Below are 15,604 nucleotides of genomic sequence, written 5' to 3' on the forward strand. Positions count from 1 at the left end.
TTTCTAGGCTCTAACCTAGAACCGATACCACCATTTTCCCAGTTTCTCTTCCATCTACTCCATTCGACACTATATCACTTTCTCTTTCATTTTCTGAAACCACAAAACGAAACCCATCTTCATTTCACTTTCTTTCCCAACATCCTAGCCATGGCCGCCATCCCCTTTCTTCTCCGATTTGAATTTATTGGGTCAATTGAGCTACTGTTCTTGATAGTTTTTTTATGCCTTTGCTGATAATTCAAAAATCTTTCCCAACATCCTTTTGACCCAGATCTTGAGATTCCAGGTTTTGCAGGTTTCAATATGGATGAATGCAATCAAAAGTGCATGTATGATGGGTACCAATTTTCAAATATTTGATTTGTCTTTTTGGGATGGATTCTTTGGATTTGAGTGGCGAGCGGAGTGATTGTTTATTGGGTTTGGAGTTTTATTCTCTATTATATTGATCAAGAAAATGGAATGCATTTTAATAGGGTAATGGTAACATCTGGGTTTATCTGCTATTCATTAAAAACTGGATTTCCTCTCTTTATTTTCCTTTTTTTTTTCTTTTAAAACTCCAACCACAACCGTCTTCTTCCACCTTTCTTTCTCCTTCCCATCTCCTAATCCCAAATCCTAACTTCATTTTTATCTCAAACCGTCGACCTCCACCGAAACCTAAACCCATTTCTTCACTTTCCATTTTTCACCCAACCGAGAACACCATCACCGGTGTTGGTATTCTTCCTCCTTCCGCCTTCAGAGGATGTAAATGGGTCAAAAAAATGACGTCGATTGCAGAAGTCCCCTTCCAGTTCTTGCTTCTTCCGCCTTTCGGCCAACGAAGACAATGAAAGATAGAATGGTTTTGTATTTGGGTTTTTACCTTTAAGGGTATTATGGATAGTTCACATTATTGTAAGGGTACGTCATTTAAAAAGAATTAACAACCACTTCATTGCAGAGACCTAACGGAGTGGACTAAATTGAAATAAAGTCATAAAATAGGGGGTGTCTGTGGCATTTTGACCAAGTATAGGATGTCCGTGATATATTGCATACTTGTAGGGGGTGTTCATGAAATTTGCCCTTTTTTTTTTTTTAACTTAACACCGTTGGATGTTGCATTTTTCACATGTTGAGTTCTCAGGCTTGCATTGCAGTGTACCGCAAGATTAGGGTTTTTATCCTTTCAAATGCGATACACTACCTAGTGCACCTCACCTGAGAATCCAACTGTACACCCAAGACTTAAGAAGATAAAAAGACACCATTGCCCATGTTTTAACGAAATCCACAAGATTAGGACAGTGTAGAGGATTTTTTTCCCAAGTTAACATAGCTTTCCAACAAAAAAAAGGAAGTAGTTCCCTTATCTTTTCTTTTTTATTTTTATTTTTTGGTAACACATTATCTTTTCTTTTTCAAGTATAGAAAAGGAAGTTAACTTTTAATGTCCAATAAAAGGAATTAGTTCCTTATCTTTTCTTTTCAAGTATAGAATAAGCCATTCTTTTAGTCCATGCCAAACGTGGCCGGGCCCACCCTTCATGTAGACCAGGTAAAGGGTTCATGTAACGCTGAAACTAGGGGTGTCAATAAAGCCCGGCTGGCCCGAACCCGCCCGAACCCGCCCTGAGCCCGGCCCGGGCCCGACCCTGATTTTTTGACCCTGAGGGCGGGTTTGGGTTTAGTTATAGTCTGACCCTGGCAGGGTCGGGTCGGGTCAGGGTTTAGATCCTAGGCCTAGCCCGGCCCGGCCCGGCCCGACCCGACCCTGTATTAATTATAGGTATATAATATTACATATATATATATATATATATATTATATACTTAATATAAGTATTTTCTTGACCAAAAAAAAAAAAACAGAAGAGAATTGTACATAGATAACTACTAGCTTTGTCATCATCATGAAGTGGGAACCCATAAAAAGAGTAGATCATCTACTATTTTGATCAGGACCATAAAAAGAGTCACTGACATGATTGTTATTTAGTTGTAGCCCCTATAAGCTTCCAGGCCTATTAAGGGGACATCGTTACAATTGTAGAGAGAGAGTTTATACACACGCCATTTTTTTCAACATATTTATTAGCTGTCCCATAGGTTGAGATCCTATGTTACAAAAACATGTTCTAATGAGACACGTGGACGGTGCCATAAATCAGGACCAACCCGACCCGGCCCGACCCGACCCTGGCAGGGTCGGGTCAGGGTTGAGAGTTTCTTGACCCTGACAGGGTCGGGTCAGGGTTTAGGCAGGCCCGGCCCAACCCGACCCATTGACACCCCTAGCTGAAACAGCCCATATGGACCAAGGAAAATTGGATTGTTGTATGATATATAGTATTAGGGACCATAGCTAAAGGTTATAAACCCCTTGGAGAAACCATTATTGGAATATATAGGGATTTCTTACCTATCCAATATTCTTGTGACCAAATTGCCATCACTAGACATGGTGGTGTAGCAACAGTTTCTTCCAATAGTATTTTGCAATGATGGCCTGGGTTCCACTTTTCATTACAATTGTAACACAGACCTTTACTCCTCCTTTCTTGGAGTTCTGAGGATGACATCTTCCTCACTGGTAAGGTCGCTGCAGTGATAGTGGTAGAGGAGGAAGTGGATCGTGGGATAGGTGGAGTTATCTTTTTTGGAGATTGGATTCTAGCATCGAAGAGGCGAGCGATGCTAATCGCCCCAGATAGAGATGTGGGCCGATTTGCTTGCACATCCGTTCTCACGTTCTCATGCAATCAACTCACGAAGCAACTAACTTGACGGGCTTGAGATAGGTGCCCTACCTTGGACAACAACTTTTCAAATTGAGTTTGGTAATTGCATACTGATCCCATTTGTTGCAATTTGACAAGCTCCGAACCAAAATAATCAAAGAATTGATTTGGACAAGAGATGGAAGTCTTTTCTTGTTTCAGTAGCTGAAACCACAATGAATGGGGTTCTCCTTCAAGATGGAGAGATGCTAGTGACACTCTCTCGTCGTCGGTCATTGCATTCAACTAAAAAAATTAGCTTGTTGGGTCTTCGTTGTCATTAAAACTAAGGGTGTCAATGGGTCGGGCTGGGCCCAGCTTGGCCTTAAACCTAACCCAACCCTGACAGCCTTAACCTAAACCCAAGTCCAATCCGACCCTGCCAGGGTCAAGCATACCCTGAACCCAGCCTGGTCTTGATTGGCCCTGAATAGTGAACAACCCAGTAAACCCACTTAACAAATAACAAAGCCCCAACCCACTTAATATATATATACTAGTAAATGGGGACCTTTGTTACATTGCACAAAGAGAGAGAGAGAGAGAATTAAATTACTCTTAACCAACATGTGCCAAAACTATTGTCTTAGACTCTCAGGTTCAAGTAAAGAAGATATTAATTAGAGAATTCTACCACGTATTCAATTTTAACAGGAAAGGGAGATTGTTAAGCATAAGCAATTTTGAATGAGTATTTGCATGATATCCAATTGCTGATGCAGTTAAGTAATTATTGTACACCATTGGGTTATCAATATAAAAATTTTAACTACACAATTTGACAAAGAAGATGTAGAATTAATAACAATCACAATTCTTGCGGCGAGGTGATGATTCAATATTTACAGAATGTAAACAATCTCACCCTATAAAATCCAATAAACTTCCCAATAACATTCAGATACCACAAGATTTATGGGGTCAAATATGACAATAACATACCACAGATTGCTGTTCAGGATTAAAACCACGAAATCCGCTTTCTATATCTGCTCAAGTTCCTCTGAAACCTCCCTAGGTAAGATTATCAGATACTCTAGGTATAGGTACAAATAGTAAGAGTCCCCATTAAATCCTCCAAACCGGCAATAACCTGCAAAAGTTAGAAAGCGTAAATAAACAGGCACCACCTAAATCTTAGAAGATAGAGTTCACAAATAAATGCCTACTATCAAACATCAAGCGCAAAGATCGTGATTCTATAGACTTGAGATAGATGTAAAAACAGAATAGCTTGAAAAGACTAAGTTTAAAAGCTCACAATATCAAATTTTAAAAGGTTAAAATTTGGCCAACTTATAATATTTTTGCATCAAGGAAGACCATGTGAATGGGTGAATTGTTGGTATAGAAACCATCTCAGGTCAATTATAGCAGCCTTCCCTTGGGGTTTTTCCTCCCCAATTGAGGCTCTACCCCAAGGTTCACTCTATTGCTGTGTTCTGTAATTTAACCTTTCTTATACTTATTTGAGATTCCTGAATTGGTGATCCCTCTCAGGACTATCATAAAGTGAGAAAGATGAGCAATTTAGGTTGTTTTTAAATTACCATAAAAGTATCCAGTTCGAGAAAACAAAAACCGCCACAGTATGCTCACCCCCCCCCCCCCCCCAAAAAAAAAATAACACAAAAAAACATAGAAGTCATTTACAACTTCAACTTAAATGAATTAAATTTGCATTTTGAAATAGAGAACAAATCCTATACAAAGAGTACCATATTTCTGAAATAGGAAATTAAGGGGGAGAGAGAGAGGCTGATAGAAAGGAAAGGTTAAGGGGGGAGAGAGAGAGAGAGAGAGAGAGATACGAGAGATGAGAGAAATACCCGCATATACTCCGGCTTATCATAAAAAGTGGCTATTGCAGGTGGATGAGATAGGGTTTAGGAAGATGATAGGGATCAAAGAGATTAATGAGAGAGACTAATGGGTGAAGTTCATACCAGTTCTGAAGGCACTCTTGTTTCTACTTGCAGGGAATATGACCGTGGACGACATTGAATATGGAGAAGACCCTGGACGGACAGAGAATAGAAACTCTTCACCAAGAGGGTCTAGGGTAGAAAGTAGAGTGTCTGAGAAGGCACGAGTAAATTATTTGAGTACAAAAATAAATAAATAATAACCGTACCAGTTCTGCTTGTGAAACCCTCTGCCCTTTAGCCTGCAAAACTCCAAAATCATGCCCCTAAGGACTAGCTCCCTTATAACTGTGTAGGTACAGTGAATGAAAAAGAACATTTTAGTTACAATATCTAAAAAATTGACTACCTGTTGAAACCCTCAATAATCACGATTCTTCATCAATTCAAAGAAAGAGAAAGATAACAAAAGCATCATTAGGTTTTTATTTTATTTAAAGTAACAGAAGGTATAGAGAGACGATAGCTACATTTTATATGTAGACAAATGAATGAATGTACTGTACCTCTTCTTCTCAAAATCCTACGAAAAATGGCATTGAGGTTTTCAATCATAGTATTTTGTCGGGTTCTTATGGAAAGAAACCTTTCTAATGGCGAAAAGAGAGTGAGAAATGCAAGGAAACCGCTGTGCAGCAAGGAAAAGAACTACAAAAGAAGACCAGCTTAACCAATGGGTTAAGATGAAATAAAAGGAAAGAGTTGTAATACCAATTTAATTATCTTTTCAAACAAAGTGCCAAACAGTCATTTTTATTATCTTTTTGGTGGGTCTTTTTTTAATTTATTTATTATTATTATTTTTTTTTTGGGGGGGGGGGGCGGTTGGGGAAGGAAATGGAGCAATTTCAGACAATGTTGCAGCAATGCAATTTCAGAAAGGCTCCCTCTGATTGCAAGGGAAATAAAGGGAAGGGAAGAGAAGTGAAATTAAATTAAAACTAAAATGAAAACTTTCGTAATCATTACTTGACATGACTGTAACTAACTCCAAAACATTCTAAATCTGGTTATTAAATGTTACTATTGCAATCAAATACATTACATTTAAGAAGGAAAACAAAGATTCTGTTCAATAAATTTGTACTATATTTAGTCAGAGTTTAAGGTAATTACATAATAGAAGAATAGGTAACTATATTAGTATATTTTCAGATCAGCAAACTTGATTCTTTGCTTCTTATCCTTCTCAACAGCCTCTCTGCAAATTCTCATAGAAAAAAAAGGGGGAAAAAAAAAAATAAAAGCCTCTTTGCAGATAGATGTCTTTGTATACTTATACAACTTCTCTATAGATAAATGGAACACAAGTTCCTCCTGCTGATTTTGATTCCTATGGATTTGGATGGTTCAATAATGGGAACCCACCACCTGAAGATGAATTTTCCAAAGCTTTTAAGTCAGCTGCATAGCTGAATAAATGGATCGTTGTAGCCGGAGTAGGTAAGCTATCTGATCAAGTAAGCTTATAATTTCCAATTTTGATGTTTACAGATCTTCATAATCTAATTCTCCGAGAAAAAAAATTGTAGCTTCTGCAGTTGTGAGTGTACTTTAGCAATTGTTGCGATAGTATATGCCATCATCAATTGCTTGAATAGGGCAGGTAATTATGGAGGACCAGCATACGCTCGCCTTGAAATGGGTCACAGAGACCCAATTCCTTCACCATCCACCTCCAAATTAGTCACAAAGGTAACCACCACCAATGAAGCTTTCAATGTAAATCTGAATTCACAAGTAGAAGCAGCCACCGTGGAGAGGTTTCTAAATGATATGGCAAAGGAAAAACCCATCAGATTTTCACCCTCACAGTTGGCTGATTATACTAAAGATTACTCCACAATATTGGGTTCGGGTGGATTCAATGTAGTCTACAGAGGAGAACTCCCAAATGGAGTTCCACTGGCCATTAAACTTCTCACAGGGAATTTAAGCAAGCTAATTGAAGAACAGTTCATGGCAGAAATAAGCACAATTGGAAGAACATACCATGTGAATTTGGTCAGACTCTATGGATTTTGCTTTGATCTGACGATGCAAGCACTTGTGTATGAGTACATGGAGAATGGTTCCCTTGACAGTTTCTTGTTTGGGGAGAACAGGGGGACAATGAAGTGGGAGAAGCTACAAGAGATTGCAATTGGGACAGCAAAAGGGATTGCCTATTTGCATAAGGAATGTCAACAGAGAATCATTCACTATGCCCTAAAGTTGCAGATTTTGGATTGGCTAAGCTTTGTAATAGGGATAGTAGTCATAGTACTCATGTAACCATAGCAGGTTTTAGAGGGACACCAGGGTATGCTGCACCTGAGGTGTGGAGGTCAGTCGCAGTGACCCATAAATGTCATTTATATAGCTTTGGTATGCTTTTATTTGAGATTGTGGGCAGGAGAAGAAACCTCAACCCTAATGTAAGTGAGTCTGAGGAATGGCTCCCAAGATGGACTTGGGAAAAGTATGAGGAAGGGGAGCTAATGGAACTAATGGAACTTTTGGGGATTGAAGAAGAAGAAGATAAAGGAAAAGCAGAGAGATTTTTTTTGGTAGCCTTGTGGTGTGTTCAACACTCCCCTGAGGCAAGACCTCTTATGAGCACTGTGGTAAAGATGTTAGAGGGAGGGGTTGAAATTGTTCCCCTCCAAACCCATTTAAGTATCTGGTTTCTGTTCGTGTGGATCCAGCCATTCCATCAACTGGAAGCAATGGAGACTCGAATTCTCCATCATCAAGTGAGCCAAAAGATATCTCATCAACTGAAAGCAATGGAGACTTGAATTCTCCACCATCAAGTGAACCAATAGAGAAATCCTCTATTACATTCCATCATACCCCAATTAAGAGGACGATGGAGATAGAGCTGGCTAAGTAGTCCAATAGGAAAATTGAACTGTTGCAATTTTGCATTGAAAAAGAGTTTACTTCTCTGTTTAGGAGTTTTCTCTCTCTCTCTCTTTATAGTTTTCTTATTCTTTTATGTATGTGGTATATCAAGTGGTTTAGCAAATCATCCATTTCTGAAACTGAAGATATCAATCGATAAATTATAAGTGTCAAAAGTGTGTGTGCGTGTGTGTGTGTGAGAGAGAGAGATAGAGAGAGAAGAATACAATTTCGCTGTCGAATAACCCAAGATATATATATACCTGCAAGCAAGCATCGTTTCTCATTGATGAAAACAGGGTTTACAAGGCTCCTTTTGTCCCACTTTTTTTTTGGTTGAAAGTAGGTATCTCAGACAATAGAAATGTTTTACAGCATGAGATATCCTTAAAAACTGGTTTTCGAGATCATGTGATCAGGTATTTTATCTTTAAATAGAAACAGATGATAGATAAAGCAATAGAAAAAAAAAATTCAGTTTCAAGTCAAGGGATTCTCACTTCTTGCCTAAGAACTGCCCCATTTGAGCTTCCCATCGACCGCATTTATGTAGTGTCACGCCTCTGTATTTTGAGCTCCCCTAGAGAATCCGGTGCTCTGGCGGCAAAGTATGTGCACAAATTCTTCCTTGGTCAGGTTCCTCATCTGAAAAGCAAGCAATAGAACAAACGAATATAAGTTCACAATGACAATTTGTATCTGCACAGCACTATCTAAGCAATTGTCTACCCCAATTCCCCACTCCACTTGTTTCAGATCTTCATCATAATCACTGAGATTAAAATTGATGTCTGCATCAACACCCCGGAACTTAATAGCAGCTCGATCATATGCCCTGGAAACAGAAAACACAGATTTATATCAACCAGAAAAAGAACAAAACATTAAGGTATATCAATCTCAAAGAACAATCCAATCAGTAGAAACCCATAACTTACTGAAACTGCATAACTCGGTTTTGTAAGAGTTAGAAGCTACAATTACCTAGCAGCAGCGTTTAGCCCCAAAGATTGGAGAATTGGCTTGTTGAATTCATCAGATGCATGTAAAGGCTGAAAAGCATATCAAGATCTTACCAATTTCTTCTCATCAATACCAGCTCCTTCCAATTTTTGCTATGCTAATATTAGTTTTACTTCCTTCGCCCTCTGGCAAAAGACTCAAAGACATTGTATTTTCTCCATGCTGTTAACAACTCTCAGAGCCTTAAGTCATCCATCCTTTCAAAGGAAACATCACTTTTCGTGTAGCTGAAGAATAGATAAATACGTGGATGGCTGAGGTCTTTCTCTTCTCATCAAGAAGAGAAGACTGAAGCGTGATTCGAAGTGCTGCACACCTTCAGCAATGGGCGAAGCCTACCGTAATAAAAGGGAACTAATTTGAACAGTTTTCAGATCAAGATAACAGCTCAAGCAACAAAGAACACTACCAAGATGAGAAACCATTAATATGTCAGCTGCTTGACAGAATTATAACTAATTAACTATAAATAAATCAATAAATTCAGATATCAGACCATCAGCACATCACAACATGTACTAACAGAGAAGCATGAGTTTAATACTTGAATCAAAGAATAAAAAAAGAAAGGGAGGAAGAAGAAGTGTTACAGGGGAAGAAAATAAAATAAAACTTCCATTAGTCCATTACCGTGAGGAGGAGCAACAGGAGAGGGGAAAAAAAAAAAAAAAAAAGAAGAAAGAAACTATTAGTTCTTTACCATGAGTAGCAGAGGAGCAACAGAGAAAATAAAAGAAAAATGGCATAGTCTATTACCGTGAGGAGCAGAGGAGCAACGGACCCAAAAAAAAAAAAAAAACAAAAAGAATCGAACAAGAAAAACAGACAGGAGAGTCATGAGACTGTGAGAGAAGAACAATTGGAGGAAAGATGAGGACAGAGGAGTTGCAGGTATCCATTACCGTGAGAAGCAGACAGGAAAAAAAAAGAAAAACAAGTGAGAGTCGTGACTCGTGAGACTGAGAGAAGAAGAATAAGAATAAAAAAAAAAAGAAGAGTCGAGAGTCTCGAGACGTCTGAAACTCTGAAACTATGAACTGTGAAGTGATTCTCAGATGAGAGAAGAAGAAGAATAAATAAAAAAAAACAGATTACCGTAGAAGAAGAAGAAGAAGAAAAATAAATAAACTATACACATACATACCGTGAAAGAGCCGAAGAGTTTGCAGCCTTGAAGCCTTGAATGAGTCCTTGGTTGTGGACCTGGGGTTCTCGACTTCTAGTGGATCCGTGGAAGAGCCGAAGAGTCAAGGGAGGAAGAGGAAGAGATAGAGAACAGAAGGATATATTGAATAGAGGGAGGGAGAGGAAGCGATATTGAACGAAAGGGTATATTGAAGAGAAAGACAAGGTCCTACCAAAAAAACAAAAAAACAAAAAAAGAAAAAGACAAGGTTATGAGAGAGAATTGGTTTTCTCTCCCTCCGTAATTGTTAATCGATATATTTTTGGGAAATCTAGTTCTGTGAAGAGATTTGTTTTAAATAATAATGAATATTATTAATATTAATATTAATTAATTTTAAGGATACCTAAGATTATAAAATTATAAGAAAAAATAACATAAAGATTAAGAATTAAATAATAAAATTTTAAATAAGAATGAAGGATAGAATAGATAACTGAAAGATTTGTCACAACATGTTTTTATATAATAGTATGACATATATATATAACAAATTGAATTTTGTCTTATAGTTGTCAAGGCATTGCTTAGGTGCCACTTTGACGGCTGTCTCTTTCTTGGGTGCAAGGCATCATGCCTTATTGACACTTCATGAGTTCACATTGATGTATGTTTATTTTTTTTAGACTCTTTCTTATATTTGCAAAATTAAATTTGATCGGTTTTTCACATCGTTTTCTGTTTGGTTCTAGATATCTCTTATGTATTTACATATGGTTACACGTGTATATTTACACGTATATATATATATATATATATATATATTATGTGTACACATAGCCCCAACCCACTTAACAAAGCCCATTGTACATATAATATATATGAATACATAGCTCCAACCCATTTAACAAAGCCCATTATACAGAAAATATATTGTGTATAGAGGGTCGGATTGACCCTGCCAGAGCCAAGGCCTCACCCTAGACCCGGCCCGACCCTGCCAAAGCCAGCAAAATACTAAACCCAACCAGACTCTGCCTAGAACACAGGCCTGGCCCAGCCCTGTCCTGACTCAACACGGGTTACGGCCGGATCAGGATGGCCGGGTTTTTTTGGACACCCCTAGTTAAAACAAAGGAAGTCCAGTTTCACCATTATAGGGGTGTAAGAACTAATAGAGCCACTTTGTGGAGGATGGCTTCCATACGATCTTGTTGATCGGTGAAAATTTTCTCCAATTTCGCTTGTGAAGTGAGCCGCCATTTGGTCTATCCGAGCATTGAGTTGTTTGAAAAGCTCATTCATTTTTCGAATGACGTCTTGCCGACCACTTTGGTGCAGCCAAGTTCTTCTTGCTTTGACCAATCTTTCAAGAAATAAAATTCAACTTGCTAGGTGAGAAAAGATAGGAGAAGTGAGACAGTCGACTCTTCCTTGTACATAAAAATTCAACTGGATTACACCTTGGCTGCCTCTTCTTTATATTAAGAAAAGAAACAAACAATTGAGAAATAACTTTAACGGAGAGATTGAAAACACGACCAGATGAAAATTACAAATAACGTTAGAGTTTGAGCTGGACACATTCTTCTTCAATCCATTGGAGTTGGACTTTGTTTTTCTAATCATTGGATCTGGACAGCTGAGTAGTTCGAAAGAGGCTCAATGGAGGGCATCCAATGAGTGCCTAATGAAGCATTCAACGGTTGGATTGCGTTGTATTTATCCCAATGACTGAATATACATCGGGATGTGTGCAGCATAGCCCAGCCATTGGATGGCTCATTAGACACATCGTCCTCAAAAGGGATGAAATTTTACTGCTACACTAGTAATAGGAATGTTCTTGTTACAAGGCCGGCAGTCAAGGACATGGGATCTTAAAGGGTACTTTAGAAAATGCTAAAACCTAAGAGGGTATTTATGAACCCAAAGGGGAAGTGAATTATTCCATTTCCTTGGCTGCTAGCCTTGTAGCAGGAACAAAATAGAGGAGCCCAATCCACTGGGTTGTGCCATAGCCCATAAGACATCAGATGTACGACACAGCCGTAAAAAATTTTGCTGCTACACTTGTAGTAGGATAACAGCCAAGGAAATGGAATAATTCACTTCCCCTTTGGGTTCATAAATACCCTCATAGGTTTTAGTATTTTTTAAAATACCCTTTAAGATCAGATCCCATTTCCTTGACTACCAACCTTGTAGCAAAATTCCTGCTATTGGTAAGCAGCAAAATTTCGTTCGGCACAGCCCAGCCAGCCATTACAGGAATGTTCCTGTTACAAGGTTGGCAGCCAAAGAAATGGGATCTTAAAGGATAGTTTAGAAAATGCTAAAACCTAAGAGGGTATTTATAAACCCAAAGGGGAAGTGAATTATTCAATTTCCTTGGCTGCTAGCCTTATAGCAGGAACAAAATAGAGGAGCCCAATCCACTGGGTTGTGCCATAGCCCATAAGACATCAGATGTACGGCACAACCGCAAAAAATTTTACTGCTACACTTGTAGCAGGAACAAAGTTAGGAGCCAAGGACATGGAATAATTCACTTCCCCTTTGGGTTCATAAATACCCTCATAGGTTTTAGTATTTTCTAAAATACCCTTTAAGATAAGCTCCCATTTCCTTGACTACCAACCTTGTAGCAGGAAAATACTAAGTAAGCAGCAAAATTTCTTCCGGCACAGCCCAGCCAGCCGTTGGATGCCCCTTGGGGTTCCCTGGAGAGGAGCTCGTCTCTGGACTTATAATTTGTTGATGCTGTATGCACTAAATATGTTAAATATGTCAGAAAAGGATTTATTATTCACCCAAAAAATTAAAAACAGAAAAGGAAATAAGAAGAGTACATCAAGGATGATTTATTCTTGCCAGAAAAAAAGGAAGAAAAAAAACGATGATTTAGAAGTACGCTTTCTATTCGAGATTGGTGTGACGGGCTCGGATGGCCTCGGGGGTTTGACCAAGAACCTCGGCCAATCTAAACACCACCATCTCGAACAACACAAACATCACTCCTTCGAATAAGCTCCCCATCGGAAGCAGCTGCCGAGTACTGCTTTGTTGCTGAGGCTGATGATCGTCAGCCATGGTCTGCGCCGGAATGAAACCAATCACGGTGGCGTATTTGGTGACTGACTCTGATTTAGGCTGAGCTGTGAGGAACAACACCCGAGCACCATTGGAACGAGCCACACCACAGATGGCATCCACAGTCGAAATCCCACCAGGACCGGCAGAAGCAACGAGAAGATCATTAGATGAGATGGGAGGCGTAGTCATGTCGGCAACAACATGGACGGAAAGGCCAAGGTGAGCGAGACGCATGCAAAGGGCTTTGAGCATCAGACCCTCACGACCACAAGCGTAAAAGAAGATGCGTCCATTTCGGCCGGCGACTGATGCGATTTCTTCCACCAGTATCTCCAGCACCGTTCGTTCCTCAGTTTCCCCCTGTGTGAACACGGATTGTATCTGATTGCATATCTGCGATGCCATGCTTGACATTGAATCGTTCTGCTCTGCCATGTTTTTTGCTTATCGGGAGTATCGACCACTCTCTCACTCACTTCTCGTTAGCCACTCAACCTTCCAGCAAGCCTCCAATCCTCTCTTTGTCCTTTCCCTGAGCTTCCCCCTATTTATATCCTCTCATTTCACAGTCCAGATCCTCATTTCACGTTCCCTTATCTTTTCTTTCTTTTTTTTAATGCAGAAAGATTCATATAATTAATTAAAAAAAAAAAAAAATTTTACAAAAAGCTTTACAACTTATGAGCTGGCGATATACGAGTTGTCAGAAAAAATATGTTTTGTTACACTTGTAACAGGAGCACGCAGCCAAGGAAATGGAATAATTCACTTCCTCTTTAGTTTCATAAATACCTTCGTAAGTTTTGGTATTGTCTAAAATATCCTTTAAGATCTCATTTCTGGCCTGTCAGCCTTGTAGTAGAAACATTGCAAAATTTAGTCCTGAATTGTCTATCTTGTTTAGTTATAGACACATAATTATAGGAAATTAACAGATTAAAATCCTCTAGTATTGGCATTTGATTAAAATCCTCTACAAGGGGTATCTTATAGTGCATTGTAGTGCAGGCCTGAGAGCTCAACCCCTGGAAGAAGTTTCATCTAACAGTTCGAGCTCGATGCAAGAATTTTTATTTTTTTGGAGAGGTTGACACGGTTCTTTATCGCCCCCAATACTAGGGGCGGTCAAGTACCCCACCGTGCACACATGGCGGTGCCCCAGTCGCATGATGCGCACTTGACTGTCCCCAGTATTGAGGACTATAATTTTTGGGTTGACACCGTTGGATGTCGCATCTTCCACGTGTCGAGCTCTTAAGCCTGCATTGCATTGCACCACAAGATTAGAATTTTTATCCTCTCAAATGTGGTGCAATACCCAGTGCGTCTCACCTGAGAATCTAATCATACACCCAACACTTGAGAAGATAAAAAGACACCATTGAGAATTTTTTTTCCTAACTTAACATAGCTTTAACGTACCAAAAAAAAAAATTTGGAATTTGTTCCATCATCTTTTCTTTCCAAGTATACAAAAGGAAGTTAACATAGCTTTTAATGTCCCAACAAAAGGAATTGGTTCCTTGTTTATTTTTTGGTAAAAGGAATTAGTTCCTTTTATCTTTTCTTTTCAAGTATAGAACAAACCATTTTTTTCCTCTCTGCCAAACGTGGCCCGGCCCATCCTTCATGTAGACCAGGTAAGGGTTCATGTAACGCTGAAACAGCCCACATGGACCAAGGAAAATTGGATTCTTGTATGATATATAGTATTAAGGACCATAGGGAAAGGTTATAAACCCCTTGGAGAAACCACTATTTTGGAATATCTTGGGATTTCTTACCCATCCAATATTCTTGTGACCAAATTGCCATCATTAGATAGAATTTTTATCACCTATGGTTCCTTTGTCCGGTATGGTTCCCTAGTGCCTCTAATAAAAGAGGATGGATCCCACCTGGGCAGTGTGTTCAGTCAGGGGGTGAAATGGTCATTTCAGCCTCCTCTATGAGAGAAATCGCACAACCACACCAGTCAACGAACCTCAAGGGATAAAGGTCCTCACTAGACATGGGGTAGGAACAGTTTCTCCCAATAGGTTGTTTTTCCTATTGGGACGGCACTTACTGTGGGGAATCTTCACAGTATAGTTGGACTGAGCAAGCACTGTAAACTTATTCGCATCCAACGGTACAAGACGTATTGTGGAGAAATAGACGGATTTGATTTATATGTGCACGTCACAATGTTGTATATGGGGCCCAAACTTGTGGGATATGTCCGTTTAATAAATCAATCATAGGTTCTGTCTATTAGAAGAGAAGGATCTATTGAGAAAAAGAAAGGCAAACAAGGCTTCACCTAAAAAAAGAATGGCAAATAAGGGAATATGGGAATATTCCAACAAATGGCAGTGTATGATTAAGTTTGAGTTGCAAATTTGGTACTGAATACTAGCAGCCGCAGACTCCCTTATCAGCATCTTTTCTTTTTGATAGAAAAAAGCAAATACAACATTAAAGCAAGGATAATATATTGTTTGCAGAACCACTACCAAAGATGTCATTATCAACATTTTTTTTATTCAAAATAAAAAGAAAAAAATAAGTATTAAAGCAAAGATAATATATATATTGTTTACCGGTCCGGTTCCTCTACTTTTGAGTTTCCCCTACTTCTGAGCGCTCTACACACAAGAAGGCGGTAAAGACTATCCTCGCTCAGGCAAGGCGCTCTGATAGGGGTAGGGTGGTCTTTTTGCCACCTTGATCTGTCTGAGGCGCACATGGCAATTAGGGTAGCTCACTAGCTCTACAGTAGAGGGCCTTGATCCTTAT

General features: G+C 39.1%; 1 protein-coding gene, 1 long non-coding RNA gene and 1 pseudogene across 2 annotated transcripts; 1 reads left to right on the forward strand and 2 right to left on the reverse strand.

The window, feature by feature from the left end:
• Positions 1-6,115: 6,115 nt before the first annotated feature.
• On the forward strand, positions 6,116-7,475 carry LOC122655066 (annotated as a pseudogene).
• Positions 7,476-8,133: 658 nt separating this feature from the next.
• LOC122660429 lies at positions 8,134-8,579 on the reverse strand. Its single transcript, XR_006332685.1, has 3 exons — positions 8,566-8,579; positions 8,329-8,416; positions 8,134-8,226 (listed from the first exon to the last, which is right to left on the reverse strand). It is a non-coding gene; the product is annotated as an uncharacterized LOC122660429 (long non-coding RNA).
• A 4,037-nt stretch (positions 8,580-12,616) lies between these two features.
• Positions 12,617-13,353, reverse strand: LOC122660422 (3-hexulose-6-phosphate isomerase). The gene has a single exon (XM_043855729.1). It carries the CDS (start codon positions 13,259-13,261, stop codon positions 12,650-12,652), a length of 612 nt encoding a protein of 203 aa, XP_043711664.1. The 5' UTR covers positions 13,262-13,353; the 3' UTR covers positions 12,617-12,649.
• Between the last annotated feature and the right edge of the window lie 2,251 nt (positions 13,354-15,604).

This window comes from Telopea speciosissima, chromosome 1 (genome assembly GCF_018873765.1).
Source record: "Telopea speciosissima isolate NSW1024214 ecotype Mountain lineage chromosome 1, Tspe_v1, whole genome shotgun sequence".
NCBI lineage: Eukaryota > Viridiplantae > Streptophyta > Magnoliopsida > Proteales > Proteaceae > Telopea > Telopea speciosissima.